This window comes from Carcharodon carcharias, chromosome 8 (assembly GCF_017639515.1).
Source record: "Carcharodon carcharias isolate sCarCar2 chromosome 8, sCarCar2.pri, whole genome shotgun sequence".
Lineage (NCBI taxonomy): Eukaryota > Metazoa > Chordata > Chondrichthyes > Lamniformes > Lamnidae > Carcharodon > Carcharodon carcharias.
In genome coordinates, this window is record NC_054474.1 from 171,049,124 (window position 1) to 171,076,668 (window position 27,545).

Genomic DNA, 27,545 nt, shown 5'->3' on the forward strand with positions numbered 1-27,545 from the left:
GCATTGGCGTTCGCCAAGCATGCCGACAGTGGCTGTGCACCTGCCAACAATTAAAAGGCCATTAACTAATAAATTAACTTACATTTTTCACCGCCAGTCCAACCTCACGGTTGGTGGGCAGGTAAAAAGGCCAAGCGGCCTTTGCATTTTTTGGAAACCTCATCCATGGGTGGGATGAGTTTTCCAAAAGAAAAATAAAAGCTAAATAAATGATTTAAAATGTAATTAATAACGTATCCCTGTTCGTGTGACAGAGTCACACGAGGGGACGCTTTAATACATTTTCATTTTCTTAATTTTCTCTTTTTTTAGAAACGCTTCATCTTTTCAAGCGCTCACCCTCGTGCATGCGCCAAGTTGGCGCTCATCCCGCTCTCTCCCTTCCCCCACCTCCCCTCTCCCGCCGCACAGGCAGTACTCAGCGCTGCCGCTCGTGTTTCACGCTGGCTGGGCCTTAATTGGCGCCCCCCCCCCCAGTGTGAAATCGCGGTCCAGTCCGGATTGCCCCTGCCCACCTCTACCGAGCCTGCCTGACACACGTGAAATTCTGCCCATAGATTCAATAAATATATCCTGAATTCTAATGTATAATTCGTATGCACTCCCATCATCCAGAAATCGTAATAAGTTAGACAGTGGTCAGTTTTTTTTATCAAAGATAGTATCAGAGTACCTTGAAAATTATCAGCTGATCAAAGAGAGTCAGCAGGTATTTTTTATGGTAGGTCATGCCTGATTGAATTTTTTGTAAAAGTGACTAAAGTAGTGAGCAGAGGAATATCTCTGGATCTTATTTGTATGGACTTCAAGAAGACATTCATTAAATTTCCTGATAAAGACTTAGCTAAAGTTGAAGCTCGTGGAATCGAAAGCAGATTATTGACCTGGTTAGGAAATTGGCTGAGTGGCAAGAAGCAGAATATAGGGGTAATGAGCGTGCATTCTAATTAGTAGGATGTGACCAGTGGTGTCCCATAGGGACCTGTGTTGGGACCTCAACTATTCGCTATACTTATTAATGACTTACATGATGGGATAGAGAGTCACACTCCAATGTTTGCCGATAACACAAAGATAGGTGGCATAGTAAGCAGTGTAGACGGAAGCATAATCTAATAATATCCCTTTTTAATTTTAAGCGAATGGGCAAAACTGTGGCAAATTAATTTCAATGTAGGCAAGTGTAAGGTCATCCACTTTGGACTTCGAAAGGATCGATCAGAGCACTTTCTAAATGGTGAAAAGCTAGGAACACTGCAGATCCAAAGAGGCTTGGGGGGTGCATGTATGTGGATTATTAAAATGCCATGGACAGGTACAGAAAATAATCAAAGAGACTAATGGATTTATAGCTGGAGGACTAGAATACAAGGGGCTGGAAGTTACGCTATTGCTAGACAAAGCCCTGGTTAGTCCACACCTGGAGTACAGTAAGCAGTTCTGAGCACCACACCTTAGGAAGAATTGAGGGGAATGCAGCATAGATTTACCAGAAAGATACCTAGACTCCAAAGAGAGAATACACAAACTAGGATTGTATTGCCTGGAATTTAGAAGGTTAAAGGATGATTTGATCAAAGTTTTCAAGCTATTAAAGGGGACTGAGGTTTGAGGAAGAGAGACAATTTCTACTGGTTGAAGAGTCTAGGACTCGGGGACATAGCCTAAAAATTAGTGCCAGGCCCTTCAGGAGTGAAGTTTGAAACAATTCTGCATGAAAAGTGTGGTGGTAGTTCAGAATTCTCTTCTGCAAATAGCAGTTGATGCAATGTCAATTGTTAATTTTAAAGGTGAAATTGATCGCTGTTTGTTCACCAAAAATATTAAAGGGATATGAGGTAAAGGCAGGTGTATGGAGTTAGGTCACAGGTCAGCTACGAATGCATTGACTGGCGGAACAGGCGTGAGGGGCTAAATGGCTTATTCTTGTTCTTATGCTCCTATCTGAAGCAATAAACAACTCAAGGTTTTGGATAATGTTTGGTTTCCATGAAAATCCACAGATTAGAAAATCAATTCAAAAATAGTAATACCCCAATCACAGTTGGTCCCCTGTTTCTAGATATAGTTGCATATTAAATCAATTGAGAATTTTCATCGAGAATCACTAAATGATCCTAACTGTAAAGCACTAATCCTAGCATTAAGCTAAACCATCTACCTCCACTATTAGTGCTGTCAGATTTGCAAGTATCTCAGAATTGAATTTAAGTATCTGTTTATGTTCACCTATCTTTATAACTGTTCTTGTCTATCTAAGTGCATTTTGGTATTAATCTGTATCTGTGGGTATCTCTATATATCTTATTTTGTCTGTGTTGATGGAAACGGTAATCCATTTTCGGAGAGCTCTGTATTGCTTATTGAATTATAAAAAATGCACAGCAGCACAGAGGAATCAATTTCCTGATTTTTCTCCTCTCGCATCTAAGTTGAGGAGGGGCTGTTATTTTCAGACTGTGATGGACTATTCCCACAACAGCTCAGGTCCCACAGGCAGGATTTACATTGATTTTCATTCAGCTCCCAGCACCAATATTTCTTTCTCTAAGTATAAACCAGACAACCTTTACTCACTACCCGCACATAAATCAGCTCCACTTGAGCGGACACTCTGTCCCACTAATTCACCAACTGCAGTCCATGGAATATGTTAAACAAGCATTTAGTTTTAGGAGATGAGGATTCAATTTGAGGAAAGGCTTGATTGAAAATCAATTTTTTGTTAGCTGTAAGCTTGTGTACAGCCGTCTTGGAGTTTGTGTGTTGTGTGGGCTCGTAGCAACGTAAGGCAACAGCACTCAGTACACAGATGAGGAGTCTCAGTGGTGTCCCTCCAGCACCGAGTGATACAATTAACTGAATCAATGGTCTCTCGTTTTCTTCATATTTACATGTTAGATTCTTTCGTATCGCATCGTGGATGATGTCTTCGATCATTTGGTGGAACACAATAATTGGGGATGCTGAAATGAAGCTTTAAATGTTGTCCAATTGTATTTTTAAAAAGTGTTACTTAGGTTATTTTTGCGCAAAGCCTTTAACCAGATTTTTTATTTCATATTGAGGATGCTGCCTGGGCTGGAGAGTCTGAGATATAAGGGAAGATTGGATAGGCTGGGGTTGTTTTCCTTGGAGCAGTGAAGGTTGAGAGGGGACCTGATAGAGGTGGATAAGATTATGAGGGGCAGAGATAGGGTGGATAGGAAGACACTTTTTCCATTAGCAGAGGGGTCTCTAACCAGGGGGCATAGATTTAAGGTAAGAGGTAGAAGGCTAAGAGGGGAGTTGAGGAGGAATTATTTTACCCAGAGGGTGGTGGGAGTCTGGAACTCACTGCCTGAAAGGATGGTTCTTGTAACATTTAAGAAGTATTTAGAAGTATCCACTTGCATTGCCGTAGCCTCCAGGGCTGTGGGGCATGCGCCGGAAAATGAGATTAGAGTAGTCAGATATTAGCCGACTGGCATGGGCACAATGGGCTGAACAGCCTCCTTCTGTGCTGTAGACGTCTATGAGTTCACGGGCAGAACCCCCAACGTCACCCCGCCCCATTTAAATTTTCAGGAAGGCGGGGGCGCAGCAAGATCAGCTGCGGGTCCGCCGACCTATTAATGGCCAATTGAATCAATTATACAATTAAAGGACCTGCTGGTCCAGCCTTAAGGTTGTCGGCCAGGCCAAGAGCCCTGGCGGCAACTAGAGAAAACATGAAACCTCGTCCACTGGCGGGATGCAGGGTTCTAAAAAGTTTAATAAAGTTATAGTGTAAATTATGAACATGTCCCATCTCATGTGACATTGTCACATGAGGGGGACATGTTAGGGAATTTTTTTTTCTATTTTTCATATTTTTAAAAGTGTCAGCGATATCCCTGCGGCTGCACTTAGCCTCGGGGAGATGTGCGCTCCTCCGTGTGCATGCAGGAAAGAGCGGACTCTCGCTTTTGGGAAATCTCCCCGCCCTCACAGGGAGCGCACAGCTGGACATCATGATTATTGGACTTAATTGGCCCGCCCATGTAAAATGGCGGCAGGGCCCTCTTCTCCGGCTGGGATTGGCTCCCCACCCACCGCCAAGTCGATCAGGCCCACCCACCCATCGAGGGCAAAATTCAGCCCCATATTTATAAAGAGGCTTGTGCACTTGCAGCTAAATGACCACTGGCAGCATATGCCAGAGCTGCCACTTTGCCAAGCTGCAGCCTCTACCCTCTCTTAACCACACGGCGAACACTGATTCAAACACACGGAGAACCCTGTAATAGTGCTGTTTAAAGGGTTCTTCAACTACTTATGGGTAAGTTTCTGGATTAGATTTTCTGGCTGTTGTTGCAATTCTACACAGCCTGGATGCCTTTCCAAGCCATTAAAACCTCCGATAGTCTACATAAAGTGGTCTGGCTGGTGCCAAAGTGCTTTTGTAAATTGAAAATAACGCTTATGCACAAATCAGTTGCTTCCAGACACATGTGACCTTTCAGGGTTTCATCTTGGATTGAACATGACTGGGAGAATGAGCCGAGGCCACATGGAGCAGGGCAAGCTGCTAGGAGGGGGTACAAGGCCTCCCAGCAATGCCCCCTCTCTTAATGGGCAGCACTGTCTCCTCCATGGGGATTAAAACAGGCCGGAAAGCCCCTCCACTTCCCATTAATTCCTGCTGCCTCCTGTTGCGCACCACATTCTCTAACAAGCAAAAAGGAAGTGTGTCAGTGCGCCTTGCAACAGTGCTAACTGTGGTGAGGGTGAAGTAACGCATATGAATGTTAGGTATGAGGTCTGATACTTCACTACCCTCAGGCCCTTGGGTGCACCCCTGACATCGACCTTCATCTCTAACTCTTAACATTGCTTTCTGCATTAGTGCCTGGAGGGCCTCCAGCCTCCAAAAGGTTACAGGACATCTCTCTTCTCTCCCCCTCCGTTACCAAGAACACAATTGCAGCTTCCAACAACTTTGGATCACCCACTCTTCCATGGTCAACCATTGCTGAATCTTTCAGAATAATCTGAGCAATATCAGCACCACCCCTTTAAGAGGTGCAGGCTAGCTTTAAGTAGTGCTAGCCACTCACCGTGTTGGGCCCTCTGCTGATGTACGCAGCCTATGAACATTGCAGTTAGTGCTGGCTGAACAAGGCAGTCATGGGACTGAGCAAGCAGGATGAAGCTGGTGTCCCACCTGCATTGCAAACAATGGACACAAGTTATTCACGATCTCTGCACCCATTCTTGGTGATTATCTAATTTAACCCCCATTGAACTTAATCATATGTTTTTCTTTCAGGTGACACAGTAAAACTCTTGACCAAGCTCGGAATAGACAAGCATAGAAACCAGGAGCAGGAGTAGGTCGTTCAGCCCTTCGAGCCTGCTCCGCCATTCGATATGATCGTGGCTGATCCTCTATCTCAATGCTGTACTACTGCTCTTTCTCTATACCCTTGATGCCTTTAGAGTCTAGAAATCCATCTATTTCCTTCTTAAATATATCCAGTAACTTGGCCTCCACAGCCTCTGTGGTAGAGAATTCCACAGGTTCACCACCCTCTGAGTGAAGAAGTTTCTTCTTATCTCAGTCCTAAATGGCCTACCCTGTTTCCTGAGACCATGACCTCTTGTTCTGGAACCACCACCACTAACCCCCCGGTCAGAGGAAACATCATCCCTGCATCCTGTCTGTCCAGCCCTGTCAGAATTTTACACGTTTCAATGAAACCCCCTCTCACTCTTCTAAACCCCAGTGAGTACAGGCCTAGTTGGCCCAATCTCTCCTCACACTGACAATCATCCCATCCCACGAATCAGCCTGGTGACCCTTTGCTGCACTCCCTCGATGACAAGTATATTCTTTATTGTGTAAGGAGACCAAAACTGCACACACTACTCCAGATGTGGTCTCACCAAGGCCCTGTACAGCTGCAGTTAGGCATCCTTGCTCCTGTACTCAAATCCTCTTGCAATGAAGGCCAACATATCATTTGCCTTCTTAACTGCTTGCTGCACCTGCATGCTTGCTTTTAGTGACTGGTGTTCAAGGACACCCAGATCCCTTTGTACATCAACATTTCCCAATTTATCACCATTTAAATAATACTCTGCCATCTATATTTCCTACCAAAGTGGATAATTTCACACTTATCCACTTTATACTGCATCTGCCATGGTTTTGCTCACTCACTCAACTTGTTAAATCGCTTTGAAGTCTCTTAACAACCTCCTCACCGCTCACATTCCCACCTAGTTTTGTGTTTTCAGCAAATTTGGAAATATTACATTTGGTTCCCTCATCCAAATAGTGAATAGCTGGGGCCCGAGCACTGATCCCTGCGGTACCTCACTAGTCACCACCTGCCATTGGGAAAAAGACCCATTTATTCCTACTCTCTGTTTCCTGTCTGCTAACCAACTCTCATAGCCGAACTTGCAGTTGATGGAATTAAACTTTCAAATCTATTGGATTGATTGGAATTGGGTTGGCAAAATGATCTTTAATCATCTGGGTTTGGGCATGAGTCCCAGCCCAATCTAAAGTGATAAAAGTCGTCTCCCTCTGTATGTAACGATTTCCAAAAAAATGGATTTGGGAATTTTCAACCAAGTCCTGAGTGAATACAGGCCACATTTGACACTGCCCCTATCTTGGTTCTAAATTTGATTTAGAGAAACCACTAGGCGATTGTGAGATCACAACAAAAAGAACATCTGCTGTTCTGTGCTACAAAACCTTCCAAGATCACCTGCCAACAGTCAGACCTCATACAGTGGACACTTGATTAGAAAATGGCTAATATGTTGCCTACAATTTCTGTTGATCTTCCAATCCATGATTTTCCAAGGTCTGGCAAAATTTCACCCAACCTGGAAGTGCTTAATACCAACAATGGGTGACAGAAGTCAAGATAGGCCTTCTATGTCCCAGCAGCTGCATCTTAACACCAACGAACACAAATACATCAAAAAAAACTTTAAACTTGGGGTCATTGGGTCACAAAGCCTTTAAGGGCTACAGAACCTTTTTCATATAGGGCTTTCTCTCTATAAAAACATCATACTCTATTGTATGCCAGTGATAAGCTGGGAAGAAATGGAAAGTTTAATATGATATCAGACTCATTTTATTTAGATGGAAGCAGACTGAGCAGAAGACTGCTTACTGGGGCATAATGATAGTAAAAATAAGTGTTCCAAAGCAACAAAGGTTCCTTCCATGTATAGCATGTACAGCTAGTCCAGACACTGTTCCTGTGCTCTGTTATTGGCACTAGCAGTGTCTTCAATGCTAACAAGATGTAAATGAACTGAGGCAGTTTTAATGATATTGATTTAAATGGAAGCACAGGACCAGATCAGATGTGTTTCTTCTGCCTCTGTATTGAGATTTACACCACTGTAAAGTAGGATACTGTTGTGAGGTTCAGGAGCTCATCTTTCTGCTCAAATGCTCTATTCTGTTTAAAACCTATAACCCCAAAAATATCTAGTTTCTCTGGACCCATGCTGCACTCAGGACAGGAGTTTGATTTCTAGCTTTTCACATCAGGTCCGTGAAGCTGTAAAGGAAAAATCGAATGTCAGAACGCAAAAAGGAGCAGATGACCCTCCCCTCCACCTCCTTCCTGAAGCAATTGTGCTTGATCCTCAGGCACCGACCCTCACAGAGGGGAGGGGCATTGCTACAAAAGGAAGCCCTTGGTACCTATGAAAGGGTTTTTAGGAAAGTTGTTTCCATGATCATTTTAATCTAGTTTGTTAAGGGGGCCGGGAAGAAATATCGGAGCTCAATGAAGTATCTATGACCTGATCATGGAAGTCCAGTGATGCTGACTGCCATATAGGTGAGAGGCGGTATCATATAGGGGAGGGCTGGAATCAACTGGTGAGGGGTGGTAAATGATTCAGCATTTCAGAAATTAAATGAACAAGTCTTGCTACAACTGTATACAGTGTTGGTGAGGTCACACCTAGAGTACTGTGTACAGTTTTGGTCTCCTTATTTAAGGTGTATTGGAGGCAGATCGGAGGAGGTTCACTAGATTGATTCCTGGGATGAGGGGCCGTTGTTTGAGGAAAGGTTGAATGAGTTGGGCCTGTACTCATTGGAGTTTAGAAGAATGGTAGGTGCTCTAATTGAAATATGTAAGATACTGAGGGGGCTTGACAGGGTAGATTCTGTTTTCCATTGTGGGGGAATCTGGAACTAGGGGGCACAGTTTCAAAATAAGGGGTCTCCAGTTTAAGATGGAATTGAGGAAGAATTCCTTCTCTCAGAGGGTCATGAATCTTTGGGAATTCTCCACCTCAGTGAGCAGTGGAGGTGGGGTATTGATTATATCCATGGCTTGGTTAGGCAGATTTTTGATCTACAAGGGAATCAAGGGTTACAGTGGGCTGACAGTAAAATGGAGTCGAGGCCACAATCAGATCAACTATGATCTCATTGGGATCGAATGGCCTACTCCATTTCCTATTTCCCATGTCCTTATGAAGAGAATATGATGCCTGTTTTCCAATATTGCAACTAATCATTTCTTTTAGTATCTCCCTAAGGCTCCTAGTTTGTATCATCCATGATTTGTGGGTAGGTTGATTAATTGATGGTGACAGCAAGATTAACACAGACATTTTGTTGAGTGCTCTAACAGTGGTTAACTCCTGTTTTAATATTTCATTGAAGCCCCTAGATTATTTTGGAAGAGCACTGACCAAGGACTACCCAAAACTTGGAATGCTGGTCCTCCAATGGTAAGACTTTATTTCCTATTTTATGTCCCGATTCCTCTCCATCCACCAACATAAATGAGGTGGCAGTAAGACAAAACATCATTGTGTATCTCGAAACAGGAATAGGCCATTCACCCCTCAAGCCTATTTTACCATTCACTTAGATCATGGCTGATCCGTATCTTAACTCAACCTACCTGCCTTGGTTCTGTAACCCTTAAATACCCTTGCCTAACAAAAATCTACCAATCTTCAAATTTCAATTTACCGACCTCAACAGATTTTTGGGGAAGTGTGTTCCAGATTTACACTCTCCTTCGTGTGAAGAAATACTTTCTAAAATACCCCCTGGGATAGTCTAACTCTAATTTTCAGATTATGTCTGCTTTGTTTGACACTGCCCCACTAGAGCTAAAGGAAAATAGCTCCCCTCTCTCTATCCTTTCAACTCCTTTAATCATCTGAAATATCTCAGTTAGATTATCCCTTAATATTCTATGTTCAAAGGAATACAAGCCCAAGTCTATGCACTCTGTCCTTATGATTTAACTTCTTTAGCCCTGGTATCATTCTGGTGAAACTAACATTTCCTTAAAATTAACAAGACCACAAATGAGCCTCAACCAAAATCCTAATCTCGGAATTGCTCATTTCCATTTTTTACCGGTAGCCTCTTGTCATGAGTTTTTACCAAATTAGTGTCGTGTCCGAGGGTAGTTCTGTCACTTGTTTGGCTGGTGCTGATTTGAAACTTGCTTCTGACCTTAGCTTCCATGTCTAATTTACTGTATCCCATCATTTATTCAGACCTTTCAATAATTATCACAGGAAAATTGTGTATTAATGCTTTTGTCTGGTCTGGATTAGAATCAAAACCTGAAGAATGAAAGGATTCAGCAACACTCTCTGCACCAAGAAGTCTCCCGGGTTAAGCTGCACATGCTGCTGATTTGAATTCCATGAATTATCTAACACTTCAAACAACAGATGAAGGAACACAACCGGCTTACCTCGTACAATAAACAACCAAGTGACCAGATATCTGATTTGAAGTTGTAACCATTTTCATGTATTCTCTCTGGGGACATATAGTATGGTGTTCCAACTGTAATTTAAAAACAAAAATCACAGAACATTATGGCACTCAGTTTTATTAGCAATAAATTCAACACTGTGCAGAACAAGATAAATCAAACAGTGCTGATAAATGTTCTGTGGGGGCTAATTTAACCCATTGTGAACTGTCATATTTCTGATGTACATGCTTAAAAGATATACATTATAGGATAGCAGCAATCCTGGACAACAGGAGAATCTCGCCTCGCTATCAGTTATTTCCCATTTTGGAGATTATTATCAGTTATATGGAAAATATGCTCTGATCTTCACATCCTTCAAAACACACCACGTGGTTTTTCACAAAAAAACCCCATGCTGGATTTAACTGTGACAAAAATTAAATTTCAATCCTATGTGCATTAAGTCAAAGATGTTTGTTTGTATAACCCTATCAGGCTTTTCTGAAGGGACACTTACAATGGCTTTACCGAAAAGTGGGATAAAGTTGGCACATAAAGAAATTCTCCCCCGCACCCCACCCCCCTCCCCCCCTGCACCCCGCACCCCAGACCCTCTCTCGCTGCAGACAAAAGCTTGCAGTCCTGTAGATGGAGCTAGAGAAAACTCCTTGGCATTAAAGAGATGAGCAGAAAATCATGGTGTGGATTTTGGCAGTAGATATTGAAAATTAATCAAGGAATTTCCAGTTAATAAGCATCATGAAGCAATATGAGAAAGCGTTGCAATAAGAAATTCTTTGATGAATCCCTGGTATCTTTAACCAATACCGGAAGATTAAAACAAATGAGCAAAGTATGAGTGTATCGTCTGCTATGTGTGCGCATTCCAAACTTGTTTTACTGGTCTTATTATTTCACTGAGAAGCATATGCTTTGCTTACCACAGTAATTGATTTTCTTTCCTAGTAAAAATTTTAATGCTAGTCTTGGAATTTCAGCACAATTGAGCCAGGATGAGACAGCTCCTGAATCAATCCTGTGGAATAATTGCAAATGATGGCTTAATACGTTACTCTGAAATTCTTCTCTTTGCTATTTTTATTCAGGCGTTAACCCACACAAAGGGGAAGGGGTGGTGTAGCGATATTGTCACTGGACCAGTAATCCAGAGACACAGGGTAATGCACCGAGGATCCAGGTTCAAATCCCACCATTGAATTTAAATTCAATAAAAATCTGTAATTAAAAATCTAATTGATGACCACAAAACACATCATCAATTATTGTAAAAACCACCAAGTTCACTAATGTCCTTTGGGGAAGGAAATCTGCCACCTCTTACCTGGTCTGACCTGCATGTGATTCTAGATCCACAGCAATGCGGTTGACCCTGAAATGGCTTAGCCAGACACTCAGTTTCTCAAGGGCAATTAAGGATGGGCAATAAACGCTGGTCTGGCCAACGACACCCACATTCCATGAATGGGTCTAAAAACTTTTTAAAGGATTATCACCTCCACCAAGATAACAGACAGAGGAATTTCAGACAAACATGTTAAGCGTTTGCCTCCGATTACTCCATAGTACAATCCCAAGGCCTTAGCAGACTGCATTATAGTGACTTGGGCTTCAAGCATTTTTGCTTGGTAACAAATCTGATGTTTCGATAGCCCACTGGGCTAACAATAGAGAAATAGAATTTCTCCTTTTGCAAAAGGACACCCAGAGGGTTAGCCAAATAAAACTGAGCGTTGTCTTCTTTCCATTTTCCCTGGTGTGATCCAAAAAGCTTGGTTAATAATGTAGTGAAACGCATTACACTGGGAACAGGAGATTCAACCACCCTTCCAGTTTAGAAGTTTCCATCCATATTGTTCCCATCCAAATACAAGCCGTCAAATAGTTTGTATTTAATTTGTGGGAGAAGCATCGCTGCGGATTACACTATGATAGCGGGGGCAGTGAAGATTGTGCGAGGGTCGAAGAAAGTAGCGGAGAAGAGATTGAAATGGTCTGGTCACCTGTTGTGGAGAGCGAGAGGAAATGTGGTGAGGTGAGTGATGGAGACGGGGCTGTCAGAAGGAGAAGAGGAAGGCCTAAGACCAGAGGGGAGGATGTGGTGGTGAGAAACTTCAATGCATTGGGATTGGACGAAGAATGGTGACTAACAGGGGGAACATGGGGAAAGATCATCCAATAGCATTGTGGCAAACCCAAATGAAATGGGAAAAGCTGAAAGAAAAAGAATGCCTATTTGACTTGGCTGCACATCTGACAAACTGAATCAGATGGTTGAAAATCTGCTTGTATTTCGTTTAATTCTGCGAATTAACTGCTGGTAGCAGGACATTTCTAAAAAATATCCACCACCAGAGGGAAATTTGCAGTTCATTTGAGCTTCTGCAATTCATAAATATAACCCTTTCAGCCAAGGGGGCCCAGCAGGATAGCAAGCTTCTTGGGGTTTAGGCCACATATGCTCAAGGTATCTCCTCGGATGCCTACAGCAGCTTTTTGAGACACTGTATCGGCATTTCAGCAGCACTGGATTGATACTGCTCTAGACGAGAGTTATCCTTTCTTACAAACACAATTACCAAAATGCAATAGGAATGCATAAAGGGAGCTATGTTTTGAACTGAAAGGGGAAGATTGCAATCATCCTCCTTTGGTATTTAAAGTCAAATCACATTGGTTCCTAAGTAAGCACCCCTTACACTGCTGAAGGAATTCCAACCTGCACAAAATTATTTGGCAAAGCACATTTTATAATAACAAGGGTGTCACATGCAATTCGCAAGAATGATAATTACTTATGCAAATTGTAAAATTTGCAATATAAAAATGGGGAAATAAAATTAAATAAAACCTGTGAAATATGCAATGAAATGGGATGGTTTGAATGTACAGGAATAATAAAGAGGAAATAATTATTATTCTTAAATGAGAACGAGCTGCAAGCCACCATAATTATCACTTATCTGTCCATTTTTTACTCTCTGAATAGCTTTTCGGTCTTTCTGTTCCTGTGCACTTTGTACAAGCCTTCTGTGCTCCCACAACGTTGGGTACCAGTTGGGATTCTGAACAGCTGATAACAAACGGTATCAGAGATTGTTCCCCCAGGAAGAGTTAATGCTGGGTGACCTCACTACATCCAGAATTCTTAGCAGGAAAGAGTTGTTAACTTATCAGTTCCTAAATCAGTGATCACAGTGAGAGCACAGAAATAAGAGCTGGGGCAGGAATCAAAATATAAAGGTTAAGGGTATAAGTAATATCACCACCTTCAACACCTCTTTGTCCTTTTGTCTATGGCATCTTTTGGTTGACATCTCCACCTATCACTGGCCCTCTATCCAGCTCTACCTGTCCCAAACCCCCCCCCTAAACCAGCTTATATTTCACCTCTTTTCTATTTTTCCTTAGTTCTGTTGAAGAGTCATACGGACTGGAAATTTTAACTGTGTTCCTCTCCGCAGATGCTGCCAGACCTGCTGAGTTTTTCCAGGTATTCTTGCTTTTGTTAAGGGTATAAGTAGTTGGCTTCACTTGGGTTCAGTTTCCCATAGCACAAAGATCAGGGTTAATAACTATTAGTAGTTAGTGGGTTAAGCCTAGAGCTAAAAGGGTTTCTTCATCATCGTGAAAGGAATCTTCTAAATTAAAACTTGCCGAGAAAAACTAGACTGCAAACATTTGGAAAAACTGAACAACAGCCAAACAAAGCAATCGTATTGGGTATATTGCTAAGGTAGCTTCTTGTGCTTCCCAATCAATATCATATTAGGCAGCTGGAATCTATATTAGTCGTGCTGATAAAATTTAAGATTATGTGACACTATCAGAAAATGGTCTGTTTAGTGAAAAGTAGACAAAGTAATATGGATGAAACCACGCCTCATGCTCTTTTATAACAAACAGTGAAAACCAAACCAGTGGTCAGCTCTCCCCTTCTGTGCGAACGTTTATAAATTGGATATGGTCCTTTTTCTTTCAGATTCTTGGGTCATTGAATGAGAAACACATAAAAAATCTGTCTTCGAGACTGAAATCAGTGTTTCTCTCTTTCGTGTTACTACAGACTTGTTTGATTGGCCAGAGAAGGCTTTGTTCAATTTGAAATTGTCGCCTCAAATAATCCCTGAAAATGGCCTTAGATCAAAGCGGTTTGACAGGGTTTATGATGTGGATGAGTGCGCCCCATGCTTTATTTGAAATTTGTGCATTAGGCCGTTCAAGTTTATAAAGTAGGTTTGCAGAGCAGCCTACATCCACTTTTGACTTCTTTGAAGATACAGTTTTACTGTACCCAGCATTGTACAGAGCACCTACTGTGTGGCAAAGGTTGCCTTAAGTGTATGGGCAGTTGTATCTATATTTCGTAGAGAAATGTTAATTTTGAAATAAGTGTCCTAATAAAAGAATGACAAGCCACATCTCTTTCATGACCCGTCCAACATAATGTGGGGATCTCTGATAATGAGCTTGTTCTTGCAAAATGCACAAGACTTCCAATTTAATCATCTTGGGCCTACAAATGCACCACATTAGTCAATATGACAAGGTTAGCATTTCAGAGAGTATTATTAATAAAGAAATTGTTCAAGTATAATATTCTTTGCAGCAATTAAACTGCTGTAGGTAAAGGCATTGTAACAGAATATGTGCTATGAAACAGTCCGGCACCAGCACAATCTCCTTCCTTTAATAGACATGGTTGCCTTTTTCATTATTTTATGTCTTCTGACTGTTTAATTTGCTTCTAAAAATCCTGTAAACCTACAAATCAAATTGCTATGGCCTTAGGAGGCAGATACAGTTATGACTCGTTAATCGGACCACATTTGTCATGTTAAAATTTTTGCTGGCTAAACAAGGCTGCTTTTGTTAGCGAGTCACATTTACACAAGAAAGAAATACATTTTCTTTGGAAACCACATCGTATTATTCAATCCTCGCGATGAGGAGACATCCAAAATCATCGGTTTATTCCAAATAAAACTCTACAATAAAGAAGGGGGGGGGGGGGCGACTGTCACTAAAATAAAAATAAACAGCAGAAGTCCCCCTGAATGATCAAACCTGCTATGCTGTTTATGTGTTAAGATGTCGTGTAGCTCAGAAAAATGATATGTTGAGAATATTCTGGGCATTTGATGTTGTTTAATTTGAGCATAGGACGCAAATTTAGGTTCATTTTATCCCTGCGACTATTAACCTCCATAGGTACTTAAGTTGTTTATACTAACCTTCAAACGTCATTAGTGCAAATTGCCATTTAGTCCCTTAACGTTTATCATACAGCTTTTCCCCTAAAGAGTTCTTCAGATTCATTATTTTTTCTTCATTCTTTTGTGGGGGTGTGTTAAATGAGTGCCCCATTTACTTTTTGATTTGGACAATGTCAAGGTGCATTGTTAGAATTTTGCCAGGACAATTGACACCATGTCGGGCTGAGCCGAGCGCAACATCTTCAATTCTCCACAATTTGTTGTCCTCATTCCAAAATAAAACACCCACAAAATTACCAGGGGACAAAATGCTGAAGCCTGGGCCGCAAATAAAACAACCTCCAGCATCTCAAGCAAAACACATTGCAGGACTATCGCAGTCATGTTTTTTTTTTAACGAGCAGTGCTGGTTTTTATATGGTGGTAACAGCTTCCTCCTCCTACTGACTAACTTCATGTTATGAAGGAGCAAGGGGCCAGAGCTCTGATACCTCTGTTACTGTCTGAATCTGATGGTCAAAAGTCTGCATCAACCCGCAGGCTCAGAACAATGAAATGAATTCCCCTCAGTCTTTTCTTTAGCTGGAGATATCTTCAGTAGTGATTAGCAGACAGCTGTCGGTTTGACATTATCCCTGACTCGTCTGGAGTTGGAGTTAAACCCAGAACCATTGAATTATAACCCAGGGTGGGGTGAGGGGGGTGAGGGCGCCTTTGCCATGGGGCTCCCTTCCTTATTAAAATCATTTCAACTTACTTGTGCAGATCATTTTTTCCTATATCTTAAAAAATCTTATCCCATTAAAGTCAGAGATAAAATTTGTGTTGAAGATTGAGTTGGACTAAAAAGTTTCCATATTGTGTGACCTTTTACTGGGTCACCTAGAGGGCTTTGTGTATGTTTATTATCTGAAAGATGATTATTTTTTTCAAATGTAAGTTTGTTTCTTGAGGATATTAATTGAAATGCCTGGATGTGTCCACAAGTTCACCACTCTCACCTACATGGAGTTGTACGGAGAGCAATAGACATAACTTGGGTTTATGAAAAACCCTACTGTTCAGCGTGTGTGAAACTGGAAAGCATAAATCCTACCATGTAGATCCAGTGCCAGGTTCCCAGTGTATGAAATCCAGGCTGCAAAAAAGTGTGACAGATATAGGGTGGAGAAAAGTTAGCCAGCACAATGGCTCTCCTATTAACCTGGATACACTGAAAATGGTACACGGGCAATCTGAATATTGCTGGCACCAGTCAGTCGGCTATTTCCCTTACATTTTTTTTGGTTGTGGTTCCTGAACCTTTGTTGTTACTTAGCCATTGTTCTTTGTTACTGACTGCCTCTTTCCTCAAGCCGGTGGTTGAGGTGAGAACATCTACTTCCGTTGGTGGAAAAACAGGTGAAGAAGGAACTACTGCCTGCTGTAAAAATAACGTGGTTTGGAATGAGCTACAGCTGTCCTGTGCCCCATAGGGCTGGGTTAAGCTGTTCTTGCCCATTTCGAACCTGAGCCAGCTCAGAACTGCACGGTCATCATTTCTCTCTCCCCCCACGTTCTCAGTCTCTGCAATCAAAGTAAGATTAGCCGCTCTTCATATCATACATGAAATCATTGCTGTTTTACTCCCATTCATCGTGGGATTGTTTGTGGAGCAAAACGGCTAAGATTCCAATGAATTGTCATCATTTTCATTCTCTTGGTTTCATAAGTGTAATTTTACATTACAACAAATTGAACTTTTCACTCACTTCTACTTTTCCAAGGCAGTTTATTTTCCTCTTGTTGAAGTTCCAGGGCGGAGTGTGTGTGTGTGTGTGTGTGTGTGTGTGTGTGTGTGTGCGAAATGGGAGAGGAGGAATTTTAACATCCTCCTGCCTCGAATGGGTGTGTTTGTCACTGACGGGTTCCCCGCCTGCAAGTCGACTTGACTGGTAAGGTAAGGTAAGGAATACTGGGGGGAATTCCAGTGGACCCTTGTGGGAGGGTCATCTGGGAGGTTCAATCCCTGACTCTAAGGGTTGTTGGGGTCTGATCTCTGATCCCTGGAGGTGGGGAAAGCAGGAGGATGTTCATATCCGGACCCCCAAGAGCAGGGGTGGGGGTGGGTGGAATTTTGATCAGAGGTAAGTGCTAGTCTAGACCAGGGGGTCCAATCCTGGTATGGGGGGTCCAATTCCAGGAGGGAGGAGTCTGATCCTGGAGTGGGTTGGGGGGGGGGGGTTCCTGTCAGGGGTGGGAGAGGTTTGTAAGGTGGGGGCTCTGATGGTGGGGTGGAGTTTGATGGACTAAGATGAAGCACTTCCACTCTTCTTGGCCCACAAGGAATACTCTAAGAAGCTGCAGCTGTCAGGCATCCCAGAGCCCAGCAAACCCAGCCAGCCACAGTTCCACCTGGCGCTTCAGGCCTCAGTTAAGTTACCTGCCTCCTGAGGGCCCTCTGTCCCAGCTGAGTAAAAGCTGCAGGTTGGATCCAGCTTCCCAACAGACTCCCACTTCTTGGGAATTTAAGTCTCCACCTACACCCAATCCCATCTGCACCCCAATCTTAAAATTTCCCCATTAATCCTATTCCAGCATGTTTATCTGGCTTCAGAATGACTTTACCTTTAAACCTAGTGTGACTAGTTTGACTCACGGGCCTAAGGTCTGGCGTTACTCCTAACATTGCGGCTAAATTGTGTGAAACTAGTTTCCTGCAATAGTGTAACCCACATCAAAGACACAGACATCACAAACAGAAACTAACTGAGAAGTTAATGTCCGCTTGGAAGACAATGCATTCAAATCTACAAATTATCGGATCCAATCTTTTCACTAGAAGCTGAACTGGTTCATTTTGAAAGTACAATATCAAACCACGTTCTAACTTGAATATTGTATTTGAAAGAAAATTGCATTAGAAAGTCCTTACATTTTTGGATACACTCTCAAGGCTCCTGCACCACATTGATTTGTGTCCTTTGTTCTGATTTCTCTTTCCAGAGAAAATAGGATAGATGGGGGAGTGGGTGTGGGAGGTGTTGAGCTTTTTGCAGACAGTGGGATGAAGATCTCGACTTCATGTAGAAAATTATTTTGTAAAAAAAATCTTCAATCTAGATGGCAGTCCAAAGTTGGTGTTAATGCCATTATTCCATGTGCATGTTTAAAAGCGCCAGTGTTGATATGAAGTCTTAGAGTTTCCAGCGTCTGAGCATAATTTAGTTGGTTGTTGTCAAAATCGGCCAGAGGAAAAAAACACGTTTACATATTTTGACTGGGGACTCACTTAATAACTTGCAGCCAAATCTGAAATTTCAAACTGTATTACTGCACAAATAAAATAAATAATGCCGGTCACCTTTAATGGGTGGAGCAGAAATTTTTCAAACACACACACACACCATCGAAGTGTTGTGGAAATCGATCATTGAACAAATTACAGGCTCGAGCTATCTGCAAAAATAACGGTTCTCAAAACTCCAGCAGCATAATTTGTCGTGGTTACTCGATTTTGCTTTGAGCTAGACATACACATGTATCCTGCGCGCTATATATGGGCAAATCTTTCATTTTTCTTTCATTACCCCAGCATGTACTGTCACTTAATTCTTATGTATGCAATCCTTCCTGACAAATATGAGACGCTGCCTGGTAATTCGTTTGACGTTCATTCTGTTCTTTGCTCTAATTATTGCCTCTTTCCCTGACATTGAATAGGCTGTGCTGCCAGGGTCCGATAGTACACCTGTCAGACTGGTCGTGGCGCTGTCGAATGCTCTTTTATGCCAATTTGATGTCAGGAAATAGAAAAAGAAGAGAAAAAAAATTAGAGGATAAAGTCAATTTGCATATGGTTTCACCCAATGCATGGGTCAGCAGCTTTATGAAATGACAACATGGGGGTGGTTTCTAAGGAGACAATTTCCACCTCTACAAACCTAGTTACACCAGGCACATGCGAAAAGGAATATTTACTGTTTGTGCATGCACAATGCCCTTTCCCAGATTTTGATTATATTCCCAATCAAATCAATTGAAATCAAATCTTGTAAGGAATTAAATCCCACCCCTTCGTCCTGTTCTACTGGTTTCTTCCTCACAGCAAAAGTAGCTTCTCTGTTTAAGATATGCAGGCATGTTAAGCCTGTGGGGACTATGCATTTTTGAGAGGAAAAAAAGAGCATTACTTTTGTCCAAAGCAATGTCAAGAAAAATGTCAGATACGTTACATTCGGTCAAAGCAATCAAGGGGTAGTTAGGTTAAGGAGCCCCAAAATCACCAGCAGACTCCTCAGCCAGGGATAGGCTTTTCTGTGCTATTCGTTGTAAATAAAGGTTGTAACATCTTGTGTTTGCTAAGGGCTTCAAGTAGGAATACACAACTGTATTTGTTCAATCATAGGCTACATGTGTACCTTTGTATTTGTAATTGATGAGCTGCTTATTGCTTGTGTTGGGTAATTTAAAGAGACTTTGCAACATTAGGTTGGCAGTCACAAGCCTGGTGCAGAACACCCGAGGATTCATTTACTACCTTCAAAAAATGAAGATTATCAGCAACAAGAGTCTCGTCATACAATTGTTAAAATGTCAGACACTGGTTTTATTGTGTTACGTGGAGAATCTATTTGGTCAGTAGGGTGAATTTTTAAAACATTGTTTGACCAATTTATCTAAATTGTACAATAAAATCTCCAGCCGCTTTATAAAAATGCACCGGAGAGGGAAGGGGAGGTGGTGGGGGGGACCGACATTTTATGTTTTTAAATGCACAGATTTAAAAACTACAGGATGCATTCTATCCTGAAGAAGTACTCTTGTCTCAGATTATTGCAGCTTTAAAATGGATGCACTTGAAAGTTGTTTTGTCACTTGCACCAGAAAGCAGCATGGAATCCCATTACTTCCCTAAAGATTCATGTCCCTGGAATACACAGTAGTCATGATACCACACAGGCACACACTGCCAAGTGAATCAGGCTGATCTGACATGAGAGGATTTTTTTCCATTACTTTTCCAAATGCACAGATAGGAGCGGCTACTGACACCTGTTATATTTTCCAGGGCACTATGAACCTCTTTGCCATGAATGCAGTGTACGAACATTACTGAATTATTGTCACCAACTCTTCCTTTAAAGTTAAAATGTTTCATCAAATGAGTTGAAATATCCAAATTTTTAATTAATTTGTTCCACACATATTTTCTGCTTTGTAAAATCTTCCGGTTAGGAAATATTGATGAAGATTTAGGGTTTTTTTTTCCTGCCGCTCCACACTTGCTGTTGATTTGGAAGACTTGCAATTTGCATTTGCTCAACATTGAGGGCCAAGGTCAGTTCTTCACTGGGCCACTAGGGGCACCAGCGGTAACATACACCAGCACGGACTGAGCTGAGCTACCTGTGTATTCGCTACTGGTGAGTGAATACAGACACATGAACCCAAACCACAAGCAGCTCGATTTGTATCTATTCACTGGCCCATGGAATGTTTCCCAAAGGATCTCATTTTACCCACTGAGCTGTACTGGCATTAGATGCTTTAAGGAAATAGATGTCATCGAGAAACGAGAAACAGAGAAGTGACTGTGGGTAGCCTTTGGGGGAAGGAGTGAAACCTTTCGAAGCTCTGTAGGGTTAATATAACAATGTGTTTTTGAATTTAAATGAAAAAGAATCTAGTGAAGAGATTAAGATGTTAATTGCACACTATTACAGCAACATTTTCTATCACATAGATTGTTACAGAAGGTCACTGATTGAATTCTCGTAAGCCAGCTAACAGGATGCGGTAATCATTTTAATGGAAATGAAATGACATGGGGATCAAAGAAGAGATCACCACAGCTTTCGGTTAAATATTCCCTAATCTTACATTCCTACATTCCTTCTTCAAATTTTGCTGAGTCTAGTTCACCCTCATTCTTGTATTTCTTTAAGCAGTTGCTCCTGGGAACTATATCGGGCTATTGGAAGTTGACTCTTCGAAGAATCAAAGGATTGGGACAGAGGAGGAGCTTGTTACAATTTGTTCAGGTATTGTGTATCCCATGATGCAAGCTGTGTCACCTCCAACAACGATAATTATTGTTCATTCTAAATAATCCCAAACATGACAGCATATGAAAATAATAATAAGGAATTTGATTTTGGTGTAATTGTCCTTTCACAAGCGAGTCTGATTTACAACATGTGTGGTCTGCAGACCTGTGGTGATCTTGTCTTCCAGGTGATGAAGTGCTTCATTTAATTACTGTTTTATAATCCCAGGTACAGCCTGAGGGCTCATTACTCACATTTACAACACACGTTAGCAATCAAAATATCAATCAAATCCTTATTTCTAGGATCAAACTATCAGCTTCTGGGGTTTTTTTTTGAAATTCGAAGATGATTACAAGCTAGCGAGATGGTTCACAAAATAATTTCTATTTTGACAGATGTGGCCCACCTGATGTACATTCCTATTTTCCTGTCCCTCTCTTACAGGTGTTGACTTCATTGGAGTGCAGCCCAACAAGTGTCTGCAACCCTCCCAGCGCACAAACGTTCAATCTTCACATCCAAGCTTAAACAGCAATGAACAGCAGCCTCTTTAAACAGGGAACCAACACTGACAATCCTGATCCTCTTCTTATTGGAGGGTAGAAATTCATCTGGACCCATTTTCAGTCTCAGAATTGGCAGCTACGAGGCCAAAGGTTGGACTCAAATTGGGGCTTGGGTCTCATTCCAATCACTTAGGCACTCATGGCACCTCCCACATTGCACCTTGGGCATGGAGAACTCCACTTTTGACATTGGTCATACTTATCTCAGTTTTACAGGTGCTACAAAGACCAATTTCTAACCCTTGGACTCCATGTAAGAGTTAAATGTAGCAGGAACCATGGAAAGGCTGAGACTGCTGCCAGAGTAACATACCCTGGAGTCCCAGGATCATGGTGCAACACAGGACAAAGATAAGTGATGTGAGGGGTAGTGGGTGAGCATTTTGCGAGATGAGGGCTGCAAAAAGGGATACAGTGTTCACTGCACTGTGTACATCGCTCAGTGTTACTGCACTGTGGACATCTCTCAGTGTCACTGCACTGTGTACATCTCTCAGTGTCCCTGCACTGTGTACATCTCTCGCTGACACAGCACTGTGTACATCTCTCGCTGATACAGCACTGTGTACATCTCTCAGTGTCACCGCACCGTGTACGCCTCTCAGTGTCGCTACATTGGGTACATCTCTCAGTGTCACTGTACTGTGTACATCTCGCAGTGTCACTGCATTGGGTATATCTCTCAGTGTTACTGCACTGTGTACATCTCTCGCTGACACTGCACTGTGTACATCTCTCAGTGTCACTGCACTGTGTACATCTCACAGTGTTACTGCACTGTGTACTCCTCTCAGTATCACTACACTGTGTACGCCTCTCAGTGATGCTGCACTGCGTACATCTCTCAGTGTAACTGCACTGTGTACATCTCTGTGACTCTGCATTGAGTATATCTCTGTGACTCTGCATTGAGTATGTCTCTGTAACTCTGCATTGAGTATATCTCTGTGACTCTGCATTGAGTATATCTCTGTGACTCTGTATTGCGTATATCTCTGTGACTCTGCATTGAGTATATCTCTGTGACTGCATTGAGTATATCTCTGTGACTCTGCATTGTGTATATATCTGTGACTCTGCATTGAGTATATCTCTGTGACTCTGCATTGTGTATATCTCTGTGACTCTGCATTGTGTATATCTCTGTGACTCTGCATTGTGTATATCTCTGTGACTCTGCATTGAGTATATCTCTGTGACTCTGCATTGTGTATATCTCTGTGACTCTGCATTGTGTATATCTCTGTGACTCTGCATTGCGTATATCTCTGTGACTCTGCATTGAGTATATCTCTCAGTATTTCTGTGCTGTGAGGGAATTGATATGGTTTTGGATTTTTTTGTCTATGATTTGTAAGTTAGCAGCTGCGGGGCTGACCCCTGTTTGACTGGAGGTTGTAACGGTGAAGGTGCTGTATACACCTAGCGAGGATGCATTAGATTCTGCCTAGGAACAGGGGCAGAACCCTGTTGGGAGATATGAACAGGTCGCACAGATCAGTTCAAGGGGCAGAGTGAACAGCAGCCTGTGGGGAGCAGGTGAAGAGGAGGGGAAACTCCACGCAGCTGAAGTGCTGCAATTGGCTGTGCTTCCGAGGGTCTGGGGCTCAGAGAAGCGCCTGGGGGAAGCCATTGGTTACTCCACGCAGCTCCGAGTTGGGGCTGAGGTAAGCCCAAGAGCAGGATTTGCTTGGTACAGCTAAGGTTGGGACTCAGGGGAGCCCAGAGGTTGGCAGCAATGTGGCTGAGAAGCTGAGATCTTGCCTCTGTTTACAGGCTGGACCGTAGCTAGCCAGCACAGCGGCAGATGCAGTCTCAGTCTGAAGTCAGCTCAGCAGGACACGAAGACCAAGACGGCTGGACCTGGGAGCAGACTTGAGAGAAACCTGGAATATGCGCCTTTTCGGGTCCCTGGAACTCGGGTAAAGTAGAGCTGCTGTCGGCTGGGGTGTCAGACCAGCGCTTTGAAGGAGAGGAGCTAAAACTCCTCATGATGAAGACAGAGCTTTAAAGAACTTATGTAACCCAGAGAGACAACTGACATCTGGGTGAGTTTTTGAGAAATGGGTGGGCCTGCCTTGGTTGATTTTGTTATTTATCTGTGGTGTTTGTGGTGTGTCCAACCAGACTGCCTGTTAAAAAAACAAAAATACCTGGACAAACTCAGCAGGTCTGACAGCATCTGCGGAGAGGGATACAGTTAACGTTTCAAGTCCGTATGACCCTTCATCAGAACTAAGACATATAGAAATGAGGTGAAATATAAGCTGGTAGAGGGGGGTGGGTCAAGAGAGCTCAATAGGGAGTCAGTGACAGGTGGAGGCCAAGAAGAGACTGCTAAAGATGTCATAGACAAAAGGACAAAGTGGTGTTGACGGTGGTGATATTATCTAAAAGATGTGCTAGTGGGGACATTAAGGGAAGCAAGCTAGTGGCAGATGGCCTAGTGTGGGTGGGGGGAAGGGATCGAAATGGGCTAAAAGGTAGAGATAAAACAATAGATCAAAATAAATTTAAAAATAGGAGGGAAAAGAAAAAAATATAGCTGTAAAAAAATTATAAATTATTGGAAAAAGGGGGATCAGAAAGGGGGTGGGGATGGAGGAGAGAGTTCATGGTCTGAAGTTGTTGAACTTAATATTCAGTCCGGAAGGCTGTAAAGTGCCTAGTCAGAAGATGAGGTGCTGTTCCTCCAGTTTGCGTTTAGCTTCACTGGAACAATGCAGCAAGCCAAGGATGGACATGTGGGTATGAGAGCAGGGTGGAGTGTTAAAATTGCAAGCGACAGGGAGATCTGGGTCATGTTTGCAGACAGACTGAAGGTGTTCCGCAAAGCGGTCACCCAGTCTGAGTTTGGTCTCTCCAATGTAGAGGAAACTGCATTGGGAGCAACGAATGCAGTAGACTAAGTTGAGGGAAGTGCAAGTGAATTGCTGCTTCACTTGAAAGGAGTGTTTGGTCCCTTGGACAGTGAGGAGCGAGGAAGAAAAGGGGCAGGTGTTGTACCTTCTGCAGTTGCATGGGAAGGTGCCTTGGAAGGGGTTTGAGGTGTAGGGGGTGATGGAGGAGTGGACCAGGGTGTCCCGGAGGGAATGATCCCTGCAGAATGCCGTTACCTGTTAATTCCCATTTACCTTATGTTAATTCTGGATGTCGGAGTATAAGATAGTGTGGACTGGCTGCTTTGCTGAGTTTCGTACAGTAATTTTTTTTTCTGTACATTTAAAACAGTGGAATCTTCTGGCTTTATTCTCTTAGTGAGGAACTGGGATTTCAAATTTCATCTACTCTAACAAAAAAGGTTACCGGTCTCGAATCCCAGATCGCAGTGAAATTCTGGGGGCCTCATGTGGGACCTTTTCCAAACATTTAGGCGTCTGGTCTGGGATCCTAAAAATGGTGTATATCTCTCAGAGATAAAAACAAAAAACTGCGGATGCTGGAAATCCAAAACAAAAACAGAAATACCTGGAAAAACTCAGCAGGTCTGGCAGCATCGGCGGAGAAGAGCAAAGTTGACTTTTCGAGTCGTTATGACCCTGAGGGTCATGAGGACTCGAAAAGTCAACTTTGCTCTTCTCCGCCGGTGTATATCTCTCAGTGTCTCTTCATTCTGAGCATCTTGGAGTCTCTATACCACTGCCCTTCTCAATGTGTGCAGCAGCTCTTGATTATTATGCCTTCAGATCCTTATTACAGCAGGTTTCAAAACACATCAAATATAATAATTGTGAAGCAACAGCAAATTGCACAGGTCTTTCAAAGTATAGAGAGAGCTGCTGCCGTGTATCAGTGAACACAACAGCCACTAAAAACAGGAAGTGAAAGAAAACGATGTGAAAATAACTCGACTTGGAGCTGAGCCTTATCTAAGCACTTGCGTACACAAGCCTGAAATTACAATGCATCAAAAGACAGGGACAAATCTCACCTTCCTAAACAGCTGTGTTGCAGAATGTCTTATTTTAATTGGAAACAAACCAAATGCTGCAGATCACAGATTTACTCAGCACTTTTGTGACTGCTTTGCTGTCTGTTTGACAATCTATTTTTGCTGCTGATCTGGGAATGTGCCAGGTGGGTGTCTTATACAATAGACAAACATATTATTTACTGAGGCAGTTTCCCCCCCATCGGGACTCTCAGCAGAGCCATTCCAGACCCAACCCAGTCACACCTGGTGACCCCCCCAAAGCACAAAACATATTTACTGGCAATAAGTCATGTTGGGACCTGCGATTTGAGATTTATTGCAGGACGGAGAGTAAACCTGTAAGCTATCAATTAGCAATGTATAGTTTAAAAAGCGGTCGCATCCTAAATATTTGCACGCATTACAGGCACTTAAAATTAAGCATTCATTCATTGGACCAAAACCATGCACAATTAAGGCTCGTACACTACGAGGGCTGATTTTTAAAGATAATTCATTCTTTTCCTCTAATTCCCACCCGGAGGCGTTGTTCCTATATTTATTCATTCAAGATGCAGAGGAAAAGGGTTAAAGGACATCGCCTTCCTCGCCAAAGCCTGAGTCAGGCTGAATGGAGCAGCTTATGTTTTAGGTTAGGCTGTGTCCATGAGGTTGTGTGTGCTGGTGGTAGACCCAGGTTAGCAAATGCCATCTTTCCAGAGGGCAATGGTGCAGCAGAGCTCATATCGCATTCATCACTGTCCCTGGCAGCAGGAGGAGAAGATGTGGTGGATTTCTATCTTGGGCTGACAGTGGTGGATTTTGGAAACTTCTTTTTACAGAGGGATAGAAGGGAAGGGATTTTTTCAGGCAGGAAAGTAAAATCATTTCTCTGTAGGATATTTTACCGCCGTCGTGTTGGTCGGTGTTTCTAAACCCCTGGGCTGAATTTTTCCTGCCCATTGGCGGTGGGGGTGTTTGGCGGTGTGAGCGGACAATATGGCGAGAAGGCCACACAAATTGGTTTCACAGTGGCGTGAAAACAGTTTGCAATGGTCCACTCTGCCCCATCAATGGCGGGGCACGTTTCCCGCTGTTGGATGTCAGGAATTGCATTGTAATACGTCTGCAAACCACTATACGCCCAGCTCACTGGAATCATCGCCCCGCGCTGGATGGTCTGAGCGTGTCAGTGTGATTGCCCGCCAATGTCTTCCACAGCTCTATATAAGCGATGGGCACCCGGCGAGCTGCACTTTGCTCGGGATTTCAAGGTTTGTTTGCCTACCTTGCTTTGGGCAGCACTCATGGTCATCAGTGCCAGGATTCACAGGCAGCACCACATCACTTTCAGGGAGCTCACAGGCAGGTCTCTACCCACCAGACCAGCCACATACGTGGGGGGCTTTTCAATGGCTGCAGGCGAAGGGGGAGAAGTGGCCTCAGGCAAGGGAAGAGGCTGCAGGGCGAGGGCTGTACTGGGGAAGGGGGGTATCCCAGAGTGTGTGTGTGTGTGGGGACACATGTTGATCTGTGCAAGTGGCCTCAAGATGGTGAGGGCTGAGGAGGCAGCCTCCAGAGGAGATGAGGTGAGATGGACATGTGAGGGTATGTGTGTGAGAATGGGTGGTGATGTCCCTTGAGCTGGCAGTGAGTGAGATGCCAGTGAATGTGTGATGGGCTCGTGAGTGTGTGAGTTTAGAGTGATGAGATGGTTTCCATACCCTGGCAGCATGGACGAGATCATTCATCCTCTTTCTGCATTGGATGGCTGACCTCTTCTGTGCAGCATTGGCACCGATCATCACTGCCAACGCCCACCAAGCCTGAGTGGTGAGATTGCTGGACCTCCTGCGGCCAGAATATGGGTAGAAAACATCATGGTGGACCTCTGTGGCTTCCAAAAAAACATGACAGGGACGCATCACTGAATCGGAGGGGTGGGGGGGAGGGGTGGGGGGTGGGGGGGTGTGGGGGTCTTTTTGCCTTTTGGGGCTGTGTCTTCTGTGCAGCGGCCCTGGGCTGGGAGCACTGTGAGAGGTGTGCGCGCATGG

At 43.1% G+C, this 27,545-nt stretch overlaps 1 protein-coding gene across 8 annotated transcripts in view; it reads right to left on the reverse strand.

The window, feature by feature from the left end:
- LOC121280870 (serine/threonine-protein kinase Nek6-like) overlaps positions 1-27,545 on the reverse strand; it is a 360,301-nt gene that overhangs the window by 50,507 nt on the left and 282,249 nt on the right. For all 8 annotated transcript variants that reach the window (XR_005943736.1, XM_041193187.1, XM_041193189.1 and 5 more), the window contains one exon: positions 9,738-9,832. Coding sequence is in view for 7 of the 8 variants with exons in the window: in XM_041193187.1 (XP_041049121.1) it covers positions 9,738-9,832 (95 nt within the window). In the remaining variant the exon portion in view is untranslated. The remainder of the gene's footprint in view (positions 1-9,737; positions 9,833-27,545) is intronic.